The 17,615-nt window shown below is 33.8% G+C and overlaps 1 protein-coding gene across 2 annotated transcripts in view; it reads right to left on the bottom strand.

Annotated features, from left to right (window-relative positions):
- Nucleotides 1-17,615, bottom strand: part of LOC128888741 (putative aminopeptidase-2) — a 42,386-nt gene that overhangs the window by 15,866 nt on the left and 8,905 nt on the right. For both annotated transcript variants that reach the window (XM_054145889.1, XM_054145966.1), the window contains 16 exons: nucleotides 16,812-17,050; nucleotides 15,513-15,880; nucleotides 13,686-13,966; nucleotides 13,428-13,615; nucleotides 12,851-13,018; nucleotides 12,623-12,775; nucleotides 10,836-11,450; nucleotides 10,479-10,637; nucleotides 9,315-9,786; nucleotides 6,851-7,095; nucleotides 5,193-5,554; nucleotides 4,824-5,113; nucleotides 3,084-3,271; nucleotides 2,572-2,739; nucleotides 2,334-2,480; nucleotides 2,178-2,256 (listed from right to left, as the gene is read on the bottom strand). In XM_054145889.1, coding sequence (XP_054001864.1) covers nucleotides 2,178-2,256; nucleotides 2,334-2,480; nucleotides 2,572-2,739; nucleotides 3,084-3,271; nucleotides 4,824-5,113; nucleotides 5,193-5,554; nucleotides 6,851-7,095; nucleotides 9,315-9,786; nucleotides 10,479-10,637; nucleotides 10,836-11,450; nucleotides 12,623-12,775; nucleotides 12,851-13,018; nucleotides 13,428-13,615; nucleotides 13,686-13,966; nucleotides 15,513-15,880; nucleotides 16,812-17,050 — 4,122 coding nt within the window. The remainder of the gene's footprint in view (nucleotides 1-2,177; nucleotides 2,257-2,333; nucleotides 2,481-2,571; nucleotides 2,740-3,083; nucleotides 3,272-4,823; nucleotides 5,114-5,192; nucleotides 5,555-6,850; nucleotides 7,096-9,314; nucleotides 9,787-10,478; nucleotides 10,638-10,835; nucleotides 11,451-12,622; nucleotides 12,776-12,850; nucleotides 13,019-13,427; nucleotides 13,616-13,685; nucleotides 13,967-15,512; nucleotides 15,881-16,811; nucleotides 17,051-17,615) is intronic.

Here is a 17,615-nt window from a genome sequence, read left to right as displayed (position 1 = left end):
CTGTGGTATTAATGTTTCGGAAATTCTTTTGTGGATGGATCCAACGAGCGTTCGAATCGACATGTCACGACATGTCACGCGGTTGTTGTTCGCCCTTCCCCTTCTCTACTTCGAGAGGCACAAACAATCTACGACGCACGACCGCGCCCAAGCAGGTATGCGAGGGGCGAGAACTCATTCGTCGTTGATCCTTCGTTCGATATGGATCTCGCGATCGCGCTTCCGCGTCTCGCGTCCCTCCTATTTGTAGTTTCCCTTAGTATCTTAGTTTGGTTTGGTTAGTTTTAAGATTGCGTGTACGAGTGTCTTCTCTGCCAAATAATTATTAATCAATTTGTTTTGTTTGTTCGTAAGTCCATATTGGGCTCGTAACATCGTGCTCCACTTCGGTCACTATTGCTTCATGTGATAAGTGTAGTGATCAACCATGTGACTGGCCGAGATCAGTTGCCGTCCTCTAGTGGATCTGATTTGAGAGAGGGTCAATCGACGCCTCCATGGAATCTTCTAGTCTCTGTACGCGTCAGGCGAAGTCCAGGTTCCCGGCGCAGCGCAGCTCAAAAGAGCCGTCAGACGGATGCAAGCCGTGTCCTGGACTCCTAACGTTGTGCAGAGAGTAGAACTCCGTTTCGGGACTCTACGACCGTCAGACATACCTGGTGTCGCCAGGGCAGGGCACCCCAACGCGGTGCTACCTACGTCGTACACTGTCAGGTTGGGACCTGAGCCCCCGGCAGCAGGTATGCAAGGAGTAGAGTACTGGCGGAGACGTTGATCGTCTTTCTCTCGAATTAGACCCACCAGAGGAAACGGGACTGACTCTGTAAGTCCAGATACATGGTCGCGTCGTGTCGCGATATTCATTTAGCTTCCATTTAGTTGAAATAATTATTTGGCAGAGTCAGACTTGGACTTTGGAAATCAAAGGGGCTTTGTTTTCTTTGATTTCCACGGTTTCGCACTTAGTATTAAGCTCGTCGACTCTACGTAGAGTATGCATCTATGTGTGTATACTCTATATAGAGGGAGATCGAAGGAAGTTTGATTCCTTCTATCTCCGGGTCTCCAGTCGCAGCAACCTCCACGTGGTGAGACCTGGTATTCGTGAAGAACAATCCTTCGTCGCGAATAATATCGAGAGCTAATGGCTGCGAACTTGTAGTAAGATCTTTAGATATAAAAAGTGTAAAGTGTAAAGTTCACAAGTGAGAAGTGCAAAAGTGTAAAGTGCAAAGTGCAAAAGTGTAAAGTGTAAAGTGAAATTAGATTTAGATTAGCAGGGGCAACATCGAGGAGCCGTAACTGGTATTAGTGGTCTGTAGTGGGAATGGTTTCTATGCATTTATCGTTATACAAATTTGTGTTGTATTTGTTTGTATACACTGTTTTCTGATACTAAAAAGAATGCCCTGTCGCGGAAAATCATTAAGTATGGTATAGCAGGTGGCGGTTCGCGATCAGTTAGTTTAGTTAGTTAGATTTTCAATCTCTCTAACTCTTGCGTGTACGCGAAGTCTGTAAGTTTCTTCTTTGTACGTGCGTGAAGGAAAGGTTTACGTCAATGATCCGTGGACAATTCAAGCGCTTAAAGACAATATTAGAGGTCCTATTCGTGAAATACAATCGGAATTGCGCAAAAACGTGATGCGAAACTTCCTGAGAAGGATTGTCAGAAATCCCAAGATGGCTTTCGCCAGATAATGTGTTTCATATTTAATCGTAGGGTTTGTACTTTGAATTGAATTAAGGGTATTAGAATTTTTGTTTGAAAAAAGATGTTTTTTAAATGAATTAGAATGAAACCTCTCAATGGAACACCCTTTCACTTCTAGACGTCAATATTTTAAGTACAGCAAACATTAATTCTCCTTTTTTACGAAATGGTTTCAACTCTTTCCAACTCCAGCGGACCGGACTGCCGTAAGGAAAGGATTAAATGAATTTAAAAAAAAAATGTTTTGATTCAGAATAGTATACATATTTGTCTATTACTTTACATAAAATGGAGATTCTACTGTATTCGAGTAAGCATTTAGCAATTATTGTCATTTAGTATGACTCAACCATGAAATAATTTTAAAAAATTTGAATTGTGATTTTTCTCAAGACTACGAAATCTACGATTCCTCTACAATTTATGGCATAAGATAATTTTAGAACGAAAAATTATTATTTACCTTTGTGTAAAGCGAATCCGTAGTCAATCTTCTTCCAAGAACGGTGACCATACTTTTGATAGTAGAAACGTCGTTGTAGCTGTCGAAATTGCGTCAGAAAATTACTATAATTGCAAGAATATAATCTCTTTGAGTATTACATTATATTTTACTTACTACGCGAGCATTGTGTTGTAGTTATTCTTAATGAAATCCATTACAAAATCAGCGCCCTCCAAGCTGGCACTTATAACGTTGCTAAATACGCTAGAGCTGTCTTCGAATCGTATGTCAGAACCCTTCTGAATAGCTTTTTGCAGTAGGCTTTAATAAAAAAACGATAAGTATAAATTTCATGGGGAGGGGGGGGGGGGTAGAAACGAATGTATGAAGATAAATCAAATTATAGACTTACAAATCAAGGTAAGTGGCATTGGTGGTGCAAGTTAAGGACTGAAGAATAACTGCTTTGTCCGAAGCAACGGCTGCAGTCAAGTAGTTCTCCCACAAAACTGACCAGTAATCAGATGGATTTACTCTAGCAGCTGTACAATATGATACACTGCGATAATTTGGTGGAATTCTGTAAAATGATTTCATTTCATCAAACTTTGTTTGCATATTAAGATGATTCAGTTTAGAAGATCAGTTAGAAATTAGAAGTTTCACGAGATCCTGCAGTTATAATACTAGGTTGTCCCATAAGTTCCCAGACACTTGATGCTTGAATTTTTGACATTAAAATTCTTTATGACATTTGATCCAAATCGGTTCATGTTTGGTATATGGATGAAAACTAACAGAAGCGATGGCATTTATTTTGAAGAACAATTATTGTTTGATTATAATGTAATTATAAAATTATTTATTGGTAACAAGTGTCCGTGAACTTATGGGACAACCTACATAATTTACCACAATACTAACTTATCTATTATGCCATTTATCAAATCATCGAGGTATCTCAATGCAGATGATTCGCAATCGGATATTCCCAGTTCGCAAGCCCATTTGCGAATGTACATTTTCAACATCTTCCTTTCATGAGTCATCTTCTCGTTGTCGTCGAATTTCATCGAATCATAGATCGGTTGTATGAGTGCGTTTAAGTATCTCTGCAACATGTGATTGAAAGATTTGGTAATTACACAGAAAAGGGCGTCCGACACCGATTTCGATCATTTTGAAATATGTTATCAAATTCATTATTTTGAACAACTTTTTCCTATATGTGTTACCGTCAAAGACCCTTAGTTTTCGAGATATTCATGAAAAACTTTCAGGTCGGGTCGGATTTGGGGTCGCCAGGCTATCGTGCGACGTAGAACAGTAGTTCTTTCGTTAACTGTAAATTATTCACGAAATAAATGAAGCATGAAATTGTTTTTATTTCTTCGTACTCAAATTTTATCGATTGACACATTCGCAATCGGCAGATATTTTACCTTTCTAATACCGAGTACTGACGAAAGTAATAAATTTCTAAAGCTGGACACCGCAAATTTGTATCGTTAGGGCGAAGATAAAAATGACAAAATATGTTTTGAAATATCAATGTTGTAAATATGTAGTGTGTAAAATAAAAAGATTTTCATAAATTTCTTTAACCAGGAATAGAATTTGAAATGTCATGAATTCACGTCAGCGGTCGCGAATGTGTTAACGTAGACGAAATTATTTCAATTACTGAGAGTGTAATTGTACAGTGGGTGTAGAATGTATTCGTACACCAATCAATTTCTCAAAAAACTTTTGTGTGAAATTGTAGTTTCTTAACTTCTTTTTTTCTAATCAATGATACTTTACATATTCTCGAAAATCTCTAAGATAGACATAGTACGAACAACATTTACTAGTTAATATAATTTGTGAAATTAAGAAAAAAGTGCGAAAAGTGGGCAAAAGTATACATAGAAGCAATAAGTATTTGTACCATTCTTATGACAAACCATTTACAGTAGAGTTTGTAACGTAAACATATTAGTTTATTGCTCCGTACAAATTGGAAAACATCGAATTTCCAAGAAAGTACTTTAAGAATTGAAGAAGAATTAAAAAGATTTAAAAATTGAAGAAGATCCCACTTCGAATAACTAATAATTTAGTTAATTTAACGCTTAGAAGAGTTGCAATAATGATAAAATCAAAAGGAAATCTCACGAAGGAAGTATTATATACTTGTAAAATCATGTAAATTTTTTTTTTTTTAATGAAGTTTTAAAAATTAAACAGTTGTGCAAATTCTTATTGCTTCAACATTTATATCGACTAATTGTTTTTTTCTTGTTAATTTCGCAACTTACATAAATAGCTATTTTTTTTTTGTAATCTATCCATTCTAGAGATTTTCGAGAATATGTAGAATGCTATTGTTTTTATAACAGTTCTTTTGAAAATTGATCAGTGTACGAATACTTTCTACACCCGCTGTATCTGTTTCGTAAGTTCACACTGTTTGTACGGTTATAAGATTACACTGTTTACGTCGTTGAGTTATAACTATACTATTATTAATGTGAATTCAAATTATTTGAAATTGTTAAAAACTCTTCGTGTTTGCACCTAATCTAACTGAAATTTTGTTTAGATACGTTTAATGTTTCATTCGTAAGTGTTATCGAAGTTATACATTTCATACTTGATGGAGGAATACTATTGTGTCGGTACCTTGTAAGCGTCATATGCATCCCTTCCTTGGATTTGTCTGCGTAGATAAGTTAGGCCGTTGAAGAACGCACGCCATGGAACGTAAGAAGTTTCCTTGCGTAGATATTGCGTTGCGTTTAGAACGATTTCATAGTCAACGTATCCAGCTCTTCCAAGATTCATCAGATCATCGATGATCGCCGCACGGTTGATCTCATTGATCGTTTGGAAGTCGTTGGAGTTTGTGTTTGAATTCAGGAAACTAATTATTCGCCGCCAGTGATCCTCGTCGTAATTCGTACGATAGAAGCCTGGTGGTAATTTTCATTGTATTAAGAAGGGCTTCATATGGCCATATATTACAATACGATGTATCGGTTCTTTATTTACCGGTTTGTTGTAAATTAAATATGAATATATCTGAGTTGCCGTCTGGAAATACGATGCTGTCCTGCGCCTTACTGAGCCAATATTTTGGTGCCACGTCACCGAAATTTGGTTTGTTCAGAGATGTCCAAGTGATAGGAACGTACCAAGTTGGATCGGTGGAATTACTATTTTTCGGTTCGATTAGGAATCTTTCCTGTTTGAGACTCAAACGTTTATTTTGAATGCTAAAATGAACGACTGGATATCCAGGTTGGGTAGTCCACGATTGCATGATGTCGTTAAACGAGTTCCTTATTGTCACATCACTGAGTTTTTCTTTGAAAGCATCAAATAGGTCTTCAGGCTTGGCCACATCGTACTTCCTACAAAATTAAAGGACTAGTGTATTAAGTGTATTAAGGGGTTACACCACTTTGGTCATTTCAAAATAATGAATTTGTTTTGCTAAAGAAGGGCAGTTTTGAACACGAGAAGTAAACGCGTTTTTCTCGAAACAGCATTTTCAAAATCGGTGGGGACTCCAGCCTCGTCAATTTTCAATCAATCGACTTCAATCTTAATTCACGTAATCATAATATGTTTTTCTAGTGTAATACGTAGGATTTTGTAGATTATATTGATACTTATATTTTTTAGACTACGTTTATGTTTTACTTTGGAAAGATGCAATTTTATTGAAAATGTATATTTTTAGAAACAGCTATGTATTTCACTGGCTTCTAGACTAAAGAAACAAGTTAACGTTGTTTCACTGTTCTAGCTTAAACCTGGTTTGAGTTGCCGTGCCCACCGTGAAACCGTTTATTTTTGGGACGCTCTACTAAATCGTCTGCTAAGCCGCCATTTTTGTATAAATGAAAAAAATTAAAAATAGTTTTCTAGTTGAATACTTATAAAATACATTAATGTACTTTAATGTAAATAAAAACTTGTTATCGTTTCAATAAAAATAAATACATGAAGAAGTCTGAAAATTCGGGTGGGCAAAGTGGTGTAACCCCTTTAAGGAATATGCATTCATGCATACAATTAAAGACTAAACGAAATGTTTGATGTAACTGTCAACTCTGTTCAATAGACAATAAGTTAAATTCTTTAGAATCAGTCTTTGATTAACCAGATTGTATCTTGTATCATTTTACGTATTTCGTTTTGTACACCAAACAACTATTTGAATAAATTCTATAACTCGTACAACTTGAATAATTTGTATTGTATTACATTGTGTTATTTGTGTAAATTGTGTAATTTGGTATCTTGTTATACGCTGTTATGATGTGCTATACTGTATTTTGCTTTGCTACGCTGTGTTATGGTGTATTACGGCGTGTTATGCCGAATGATGCTGTGGTTTTCAGTATTGTGCTGTATTATGTTGTGTTATAATGTATTATGATGTTCTATTATGCTTTACTATGCTATATTATGGTGTATTACGTTGTGTCATGCCATGTAATGCTGTGTTTAGCAGTATTATAATGTATTATGATGTCCTGTTATGCTTTGCTGAGCTGTATTATACTGTGTTATGCTTTACTATGCTGAGTTTCTATGTTATGTTAAATTTGTAAAACTTGTATAATCCGTATGAGTCATACAATATGCAAAATGAATTTTTTTTTGTAATTTTGTTTTGTTTTGTTTACTTTAAAACTTACAGTTTTGCCAGATAGCTACGAAGAGCCGAATCAAAAATGTCGGGGCCAAATAATTTCCTCAACATTCGTATCACGCTGGCAGCTTTAGCATAAGATATTGTATCGAACATTCCTCTAATTTCCGTTGGACTGTACACTTCATGAGTCATAGCGTGGCTCGTTGCTGAACTGTCCGTCTCCAAAGCCGAGTGAAGGTGGTCCACCACGAATTGAGACTCCAGATTCCAATCATTGGTGAAATTCAGCTGACAAATAAAATTATATTCTTCGGTTATAATTCTAGTTTCGGTTCATTTCGTTCGCATCAATGAAATAAAAATATAAAACACGGTAATATTTAATAAGAAACTACGTTTTATAATAATAATTTCCTATTCATAAGTATGGGGTCTCATACAAAATAATAAAAACAAGAGAATCATGCATAGCAATTAGGTAAATATGTGTTCTGTCTAAAACGATGGAAATAGAAAAGAAACTGTCTAGACAAAAGTAAATTTGATAACATGGTTCAATGATTGTATCGATTGTATTTACACACAAACTGTTGTTAATAGTGTGTATATTCTCCTTTATTATCCCGAACTACTAATTTTTTAATAGCCACAGATTTTCTATTATTCTTGTTAATCTGTGGAGATATAAACACAAATGATTATAAAATCAATGTATCTATACCAGAATTCGAAAGTTGTCAGCAATAAATGTATTGAATTTTCTTGAATGCAAAAGTCAAAATGCTGATTAATCCTTTGATCGCGGAGCAAGTTTTGCTGGAAGTTCTACGGGGCATACTATTGTCAGGGTCGCAGTATTTTTTCAAAAATATCTCCTTATAGAGAATGACAAGACGAAACATTTTTATATTTTTAGAGTTTATTATGTACGAACTAGTATACGAATTAGTGTACGATCCGAAAATGGGGGATAGCTGAGACCATTTTGAACCACAACTTCCTTTGAACAAATGTCGGATGGTGCTTCGTTTTTGAATTATTTACGAAAAACCACCGACCAATCACAGCGCTTGAGTAACACGCGCTCAGCCGCGAAAGTATAGACTCGAGCCAGGACTGGCTGGCGTAGCCAACTGAGCGCACGCTACTCAAGCGCTCTGATTGATCTGTGATTTTCGATAATAATTTAAAAACAGAGGATCATCCGTCACTTTTGCAAAGGAAATTGTGGTTCAGAATCGTCTCAGCTACCCCCCCCCCCCCATTTCCGGTTCTTACACTAATTCCAGGACACCCTGTATATATGTTGACTTTCTATGGTCAGCCAAGCTGTCTGAACCAGGGTTTGAATAATAATCAATTACTATTAACTAATCAATTACTATGACTAATAATTAATGATCTAAACAAATTTAATTTAATCAACTTAATTAATAAATATTTTGAACAAATGTAATTAAAAATGATTTAATTAAAATTGAATTAAGCAGAGTTAATCGAAAGTCGTTTAATTGACGATTGATATGAGCGAATTTAATCGAAGATATTTAATTGACGATTGATATGAGAAAAAATCGAAGATATTTAATTGACGATTTGTTTATATCTTCAATGTTAAAAGACATTTATATAAAATTCAATTAATTATATAAGTAACACATATAAATAAACATATATATAAACTAATTTGTAGCGACAAATGCAATATACTAAATACTATCAACCTCGTCAAAATGAGTTGCTTGTATATATAATAATGTATTTGTTAAGGTAATTCTATGAATAAATAATTTACAACGTAAATAAGAACAAATATGTATTCTTACTCAATGGCGAGAAAATAAAACAAATATATACCGTAAGTATAAGTTAAAGTAATATACTAAAACCATAAAACAGTTCAGCTAATTTGGCATTACCGCCATAACCCTTTCTGTACGAGCGCCGGATATATCTGGCATCCATCTAATAACCTTATATGTGTCACTTATACAATTAATTAAATTTTATATAAATGTCTTTTACTATTGAAGATATGAACAAATCGTTAATTAAATAGCTTGAATTAATTCTGCTTAAAGTAATCGTCAATTAAATAGCTTTAAGTTAATTCTGCTTAAAGTAATCGTCAATCAAATGGCTTTAAATTAATGCTGCTTAAAGTAATCGTCAATTAAATGCCTTTGAATTAATTCTGCTTAAAGTAATCGTCAATTAAATATCTTCGATTAAATTTGTTCATATCAATCGTTAATTAAACGACTTTCGATTAAATTTGTTCATATCAATCGTTAATTAAACGACTTTCGATTAATTCTCCTTAATTCAATTTTAAATAAATAATTTTTAATTACATTGTTTGTAATTAATTGTCAATTAAAGACGGAAATTAATTAAAAAAGTAATGAATTACTCGCAACCCTGGTCTGAACTTACTATTCGAGGGCGTATATATACGCTCTTTGCGGTGAAAAGGTTAATAATTGAATAGGTAAGCGTATACGTACAGCTCTGGCGGTTCCAAAGTATTGGAAGTATCTAGCGAAGCCTTCGTTCAACCAAGTATAGGTCCACCAGAGAGGGCTGACAAGATTTCCGAACCATTGGTGAGTGATTTCGTGCGATATAACGTTAGCTATGCTTTGTTTGGTTGAAGCGGTCGATTCTTCTGCGTCGTATAACACGTTCCTTTCTTTGTAAGTCAATAGACCCCAATTTTCCATTGCACCTGATGCAAAATCAGGCAAGGCCACCATATCGAGTTTTGGAAGTTGGTATGGAATTTCCAATAAGTTATCGTAATATGTCACTAATGGGCTCATGACGGATACAGCGAATTGTGCCTGAAGAACGGCATTCGGTCTTGACCACACTGCATTCATCTCCGATGCGGTTCGATCGAAATCCGAAACAACTAAAGCCACTAGGTACGTGGACATTTTTGGTGTTTTCATGAATTTGATAGTCGTTTCTCCGCTTCTGCAAATATATTTAAATCAAATGAAATTCATAAACAAATTTCTATTAACAATCTCGGTTATATATCATTTAGAGCAAAAGCTAAGTATGTTTGCTTATAACAATTATGTTTTGAAGATTCATATTTTTTGATTTATAATAATTAATTATTGTTACAACAAAAAGGAATATATTACATATTCAAGCAACATATAGTTATAGATTGGTAGTGTTTAAAAAAAAAAAACACAACGTTTTAGTTAAAACTTTGTAATATTTTTAGTTTTTTAATTATCACTATTTATTAACCATTCCGATTCAAGCACTAGCTACGCTAATATTAATGAAGATATTTCTTCATTTTTTCATTTTGGATACCTAGTACGGCTGACCAATGGCAACCGTGACAATATTTTTTCCAAAACGAATTATACAAGATCACTTGTATTACATTTAATTTTGATTATTTATATAAAAAATGATTTATGTACATTTTTCAAATAAGTGAGCAATCCCACCAAAGAATCTCATGGATTTAAAACAAAAAATCCAAAAGAATACTTGAAATACTCCAATAATATAACAAATTCTCGCAAAGGAACGTTATTTCTCAAATAATACGCAGTCTTTTTAGTTCAACCGAAAAGCGAACGATTCACAAATTCCGTTAAGATAAATTTTACATGTAACACTGAGAAAGTAAATTTACATACCGAAGTATAATTGAGTTTTGAATCGGCATGTTACTAATCGCACTGTAGCCTTGTGGAACCGTGGCTGTCATCGAAAAGGTTGCCTTCAGTGCTGGTTCGTCGAAACAAGGGAACATCTTTCTAGCTGCAACTGGTTCCATGTGGGTGGCAGCTAACCATCTGGAAAAACGGGAAAATAAAATTGATTCTACGCGAGAATAAACACATCTCTACAGCTCAAAACGAAAACGACGAAACAGTTTCGTGCCTCTCGCAAAGTATAAATAATGCGTGTCTTTCAGCAATTATTATGTACTATTATAATTTCTTGGGAATAGAGCATTAAACTAATAAGCAATTATACTTTCTAACACATACCTCGTTTCACCGAGATCGTTCGTGTACGAGCTCCTATAAAATCCGCGCATTTCCTCGTTCAGATAGCCCGAATAATTTATTTCAATGTTTACACGGTCTCCAACTTGCAGCTGTTGTCCAAGATTGATCGTGAGGAAATCATATTTTTTAGTAACTGTCATTGACACGATGTTAAGTGCCTTGTCGTTTACAGAAACGTTAACCCGATTGATGGTTACATTTGCTGCGTGCAAAACGATGCTTTCCGTCTTGCTCGTCACATCCGCAGAAATTTGCACAGATCCATCGAATGTAAAATTGGAAAGCTCTCCGATATGCGGCGTCACGTTAATTGAATATTCGCGAGGTATTATGTTTCCAGGCAGTCTATAGGCTTTCGTATCGTGTCTATTATTAAAAGCGGTTATCCAGGACAAAATCGGATCCCCGTTGGTGTTAAACCACTTTAAGTCGCTTCGCGCGGTGCCAAGCGACGTTATCAAAGAATTGTATATATCTTTCAACGGCGTCTTATGCTTTTCGATAATCTTTTCAAATTTGTCGACCAACTCCGCGGTTGAGAAACGTTGCGAAGCCGATGACAAAATACTGGAAATTGTATCCGTTCCTTTGTAACTGAAACAGGCATTCCAATGATGTGTTAGTATCGAGGGTAACATATTTTAACCCTTTGAACTTGAATGTCCCCTCTGAGGGGACATCGTAAGTCCAGCAAACTTTATTAGTGATTGCAGACAATAAACTTATGTGAGCGCAAAATCTCTCTCTCTCTCATTTTACAATATTTTCCCACCTTTCTGACATAGTTGTTATATCGTCACTATACAATTTCTGTAATTCTTTTATTAAATATTGACACAGTCTGCAGTACTGTTGAAATAAACGTTCAATAGTTTGAACTTACCGCGCTGACTGTACTATGATACATGTTACCTTCTTTTACTGAAACAAAAGTGTGTATACGGCGTACTAAGATATTAAAACTGTTAACCAGTATCAATTAGTTAAACAGCCAAGCCTGTTTTCGACTTCCATTTCAACAAGTACGAACTTATCAGATGACTTAATATATATTCCGAGTTTAGAGATTAATTCTGTGCCTTTATGGACATGTCATTTATAACTCTAGTTTAAGTAAAAATATTTACTATGAATATTCGCATAGGTATTTACTCGATCTCCGTTACAATGAATTTGTATATTGTATAATCGATGTCTTAACCTGATGAACGTTACAATTTAACAATTTTCCTCATTATTGTCCTTCTAACAGATTACAAGTGTACTTGATAATTATAATAATTGTTTTACTAACGTTCTTGTCGATGCATTATAATGTCCATCAGGTTGAGACTTAGAAGGGTGGTATTTGAATGAACCTAAATGTCGAGCAAATATACATATATGTTTACGTTAAAGTTATGAATGATTGCATATAAAGGCATGGAATTAATTTTTACACCTAATATACAACAGAATATTGAACACACTGAAAAAAGGGGATAAAATGCATAAATATAAAAAAGTAAGCTGAGTGAATATACTTCGTATAAAATGGTGCACTTTGTGAAGATAAACAAGGAAGCCTAAGATAGCAAACTAAAAGGTAGGAACTTTCAATACATGTGACTGTTTTCCGCTTTACCATACATTAGAAAAACGAAAGGTATAAAATTTTGACTTTTGGCATAAATATGTTCCTGAATCGATTCCTGTTTGCAAATTTTGCAACGAAATGGTGTAAAGGATTAACTTTTAAATATTGCATTTTTTTATTGGCAACTTACTATTCCGTCATATTGAGATGGTATCGATCGATGAAATCTAGCACAAACTCTGCACCGGATAAACTGGAGCCATAAACCGCAGAAAATACTGCGGTGCTATCCTGTTTGCGAATTCTGCTTTGTTCAAAGCTTTTGAGCGCATTGAAAAGGTATCTGAAACAATTATGTCAGGGAATAAAATTCCTGCGCCGCGTTACTTTTTTCTAATGCTAAATTTCGAATTCCTACCTTTCTCGAAGACTGTTATCTTCGGTGCAACCGAGAGCTTGCAGTATGACCGATTGATCAGAGGCGAAGTTGGAATGGAAGTATTGGTCCCATAAAAATTCCCAGTCTTCTTTCGTCCCATGCCTAATTGCTGTACAATATGCCGTGGCTCGTTGATTTGGAGGAATCCTATAAAAGAAATACAATTTCTACAAGGTGTCTTACTAACTCAGGTTACCTGAATGTCTTTGTTATTTTTACTCATAATATACGAAAATGGTTCGGATAGAAATTGTACAGTTATTACAGGTACATCATTTTTGTGTGAATGATTTTTCTATAGATGAAGGTGTAGGAAAGATCTAGAGGATAATTTTAGTATAATCAATATTTTGTAATCGATTTCGATAGATTGATGTATTCCGAAAACAAAAATTAAGATCGTGGTTATTCCTTCAGCGTTTTTACGATCCTTTAATGTAGCCAGTGTTTTAAACAATTTATATGCCACGTATAATGTTTAAACTGAAGAAATGTTTGTTTAAAAAATTAATATAATCGCGTTTAAAGAAAATTATGATATATTTCGTTTCATTACGTTAAAGTATTGTTTGTCTTCCACTTTTGGAACATTCCAATGAAAGTCCACACGCATCCTTCATGGTCGTAGTTGCAAGCCCATTTGTTGAGTTCACTTCTCAATAATACTGTTAATCTGTCGTCTTTAGGGCCATCCAGGAACCCGATGTTATTGTATCTCTCTTCGACAAGTTTCAAAACAAACCTCTGCAACGACCAGCCGTTCGTTATCAGAGTTACCAATTGAAATAGTAACATAAATATCATTCAAACGCACCTTGAATTCCTTGTGATAGGTATCGTGTCCAGAAAAACGTTGATCAATATAACTGAATGCAGTAAACGCGGACTTAAAAGGCAAATAATTCGTTTCCTGTTCGATGTATTCTACACCATCCAATGCTACTTTATAGTCAACCAAGCCGGCTCTCGCCAAATTCAACAAATCATCAACCAAGGCAGCTCTATTAAGGACATGTATATCTTTATATTTATAACTATTTAAGACGTCAATAATACGGTACCAAGAAGCATTGTCGTAGTTCACTCGATAGAAACCTGTGGAATAATTATGATTAGCGAACCTCTCATTTCCTATACTGAAGACTGTATGGAATTTAATTTGAAAAATTCGAAAAACATTAATATAAAACAAGGATTCTCAAATTAAAGGGGAAATTCAAGAATGTTTGAGTAGGTGAATGAGTTCACATCAGAAATTATACACATCTTTGTTTCATTAGCAACAGAATTTGAGAATGATTTATTTTTATCTACTATTAATGTTAAATTGTACTGCACTCGTATGCACACTACTGTCTAAATATATGAAACGACGTAATTTTATTTTATTTTCAATTTTGTAAATTTATTAATATCTCTGCTTCTAATAGGATAATTCGACACCATTTAAATTGTCTCAAAAGTTATCTAATGTATGGAAATTAATTCACCGTTCGAAACGATCTATTATCACGTTTAGCAATCAATTGTCTGAGAAAAAAATTGGATTATTTCTGTTTTGTAATTTTTAGCCAACAAATAAGCAAATATTTTGAAAATCAATTATTGTGTTTTGATCAATTTAAAAATCTGTATAAAGTGATATTTTCACTTTTGAATGTTACGATAAAATATCACTGTAAAATGTATTTACAAATGACCAATCAAGTGTTCGCGACTTATTAGGGTGATCCTTATTTCAATGATTTCTAAAATTTATGTTACGCATCCCTTAAATACTTTGCAAATATATAAGAAAATATTCCTGCAAAATTTGAGCTCTTAACATTAACACGTGTCCTAACCTTCGAAAAGTTTAAATGGAATATACATGGATTGTTTTCAATCGGTAATTTTCGTTTTATAACTCCGATAAGACTCGACGAAATGATTTGAAATTTGGCAGAATTATTACTTATATGAATAGGAACAAATTCCAGAAATTTCAAGTTTTTATCTTAGTTATTTCCTTATTTATCAGCCCAGTAAATATAAAGCTATTTTCTCTACTTGAAATATTTTTGTAATATTATTTTTAATGTCTAAAATATGAACACACATTCGTCTTCAGGTACCTAATCAATTTAATATATCAAAATTCTTCTTTCAACAACGATTTATATTTAAAACACTTAAAATAGTATTGCAAGTAGAGAAAATAGCTCCATATTTACTGAGCTGATACATAAGGGAATAATTAAGATAAAAATTTGAAATTTTTCGGGCTTGTTTCCATTATTATGAGTAATAACTTTGCCAAACTTGAAATCATTTTATCGAGTTTTACCGGAGTTGTAAAAAAAAAGAAACCGATTAAAAATAAACCATGTATTTTCCATTTAAACATTTCGAAGATTCTAGGCACGTGTTCATGTTAAAATGAATAGCTGAGATTTTGCAGGAATATTTTCTTATGTATATTTGCAAGGTATCTAAGGGGTGCATGACATAGATTTTAAAAATCATCAAAACAAGGACCACCCTAATGTATAATCTGTACATGCATCCGAATAATACACCAAGTCTCACAGTCCACTAACACGTCCTGTTTTCACTTTATGTCAATTACTAGTGCCTTTACACTAATGTAGCTATTACTTACCACTCGACTGGACGTTGAATATCACCCATCCGGAAGCAGTGTCCAACTTAACCATATCATTTTCCTTGTTCATCCAATGCCTAATATTCACAATATCAAATCTTGGATTGTTTTCGCTGGTCCACGTGATGGGTATCCACCATGTTAGTTTCGTCGGTGAGTTGTTTAGATTTCTCAAGAGGAAACGCTGCTGTCGCATGGTGGCTTCTCCATTCTGAATCGAAACGGTTAATACTGGGAATCCAGATTGTTCTGTCCACGTGGACATTATTTTCTCCACAGTTGCATCAAGCTTTTCATTGCGACGATCTATTTCTGATTGAAATTCCTTCCAGAGATTCTGTGGACTCGCCACTTTATTTTCTTTGCTGTAATAAATGTAGATTATATCACATACCGAAGACAAAGTTACGTTATTTTCCATGTTATGCATGTGCAATTTTTGCATAAAACAATAAAAACGATTGATTGACAAAAAAAAATTAATTTTCCCCATTTGAAGTTAACAATAAAGGCTTAGCTAATTTTATTTTTAACTCGCACATAACAGGCTAACAGGCAACTACTAAGGACCGACATTTCATTTACTTGTATACTTTGTTCGTCGAGAAAGATACGCAATATATTATTAATTATACTTTGCATATTTTTCACGTTCTGGTACCAAATCTATTATACTTTGTTATCGTTCGTTAAAAAATCGATTTGGTTTTAATCACTTGTCAACTTAAATATTGATATAATTTTATAAATTAGGTAAAGTGTTTCTTGCGAGTCAAAAAAAAAAATTAGTTTGATATAAGCCCGAAAAGATTACGTTTCAAACTTTCCTTTGTAAAAGTACTCTTAAAAACCAGTTATTAAATAATTAACGCATGACTACCTCATTATTTATCGATAAATAACCGTAAAGTTTGATTATTTTGGAACTAATTATTATTTTGACCTGTTACTACGATTAATTGCAACTGTACAGTATGCATGCACAACTATTAAAACAGACGCGATTGTTTTTGGTTTCTAAGCATCGAAACAAAGCATGGTATTTTAACTTCTCATAAAAACTAAATTTATAAACTTGTGTTCAAATAGTTGTATATTCGCATTGGATTCCTACAAGTGACCATTTTATTATTTTCACATAAATTTCTACGAATAATGTTATAGTTTTACATTTTGGAAAATTTATCCCCATTGATTGAAACGTCGAAATGTTTAAATTTAATATTTCCTCATATGCTAAGAAAGAAGAAAACAGTCGCGTCTATTTTATTCTATTATAAAAAATTTGATCATTACTTGTTTTTGAGGTAATTTTGTAATCCAGTTATGAAAACGTCCTGTCCGAAAATAAAACTCATCATCCGTACAATACTTGCTCCCTTGTTATAGGTAATAGTGTCACCAATTCCTGCGACGTCCGCCGAGCTGGAAACATTTCGTGTCATAGGCTTGGAAGTCTCGAGACCGTCTACCCCGAGTGCAGATTGATGTTGTTCTACAAGAAATTGTTGTTCCATATTCCACGATGTTTCAACCTGTAAAATCGATTTTAAATTACGCCACGTACACGACGTACACAATTGTCGTAGACAAATTTTCAAATCAATATTATATTTTTTGTACTTTGCATTCTCGAATTTACAGAGTACAAAGGAAATAATAAATTCTGTTTCAACGAAAGCAATTTTGTACGGTTCGCAACAATTTTATGAAGTAATTATGGCGCGCAATTGATTGCAAATTAACTTGAATGATTCTCGTTGGACAAAATAATTATTTGTCATATTTGAGAGGCAGATCGGGAAAAATTTGATTTTAAATGAAAATAAAAAATAACTAAAATAAAATAATTTCCAGGATGTTACTTGAAAATAATCAGTATGACCAGCATACTGTGGCGGATATTGCGTACATAATTAAACAGCAAAACTTATTTACTACTGGTAAATGGAAAATTAATATAAATTTGTATAAAAATTAATATAAGTTTAACACAACATAACATTTCTGTTCTATATTATATATATAATATAGAATATGTATATATAATATATTTTCGTTGTTTACGAATTAAAAGCACTACAATTCTTATGGCATTTC

The sequence above is a fragment of the Hylaeus anthracinus genome, unplaced genomic scaffold, assembly GCF_026225885.1.
Source record: "Hylaeus anthracinus isolate JK02 unplaced genomic scaffold, UHH_iyHylAnth1.0_haploid 0, whole genome shotgun sequence".
NCBI lineage: Eukaryota > Metazoa > Arthropoda > Insecta > Hymenoptera > Colletidae > Hylaeus > Hylaeus anthracinus.
This window is presented reverse-complemented; position numbering and strand designations above follow the sequence as displayed.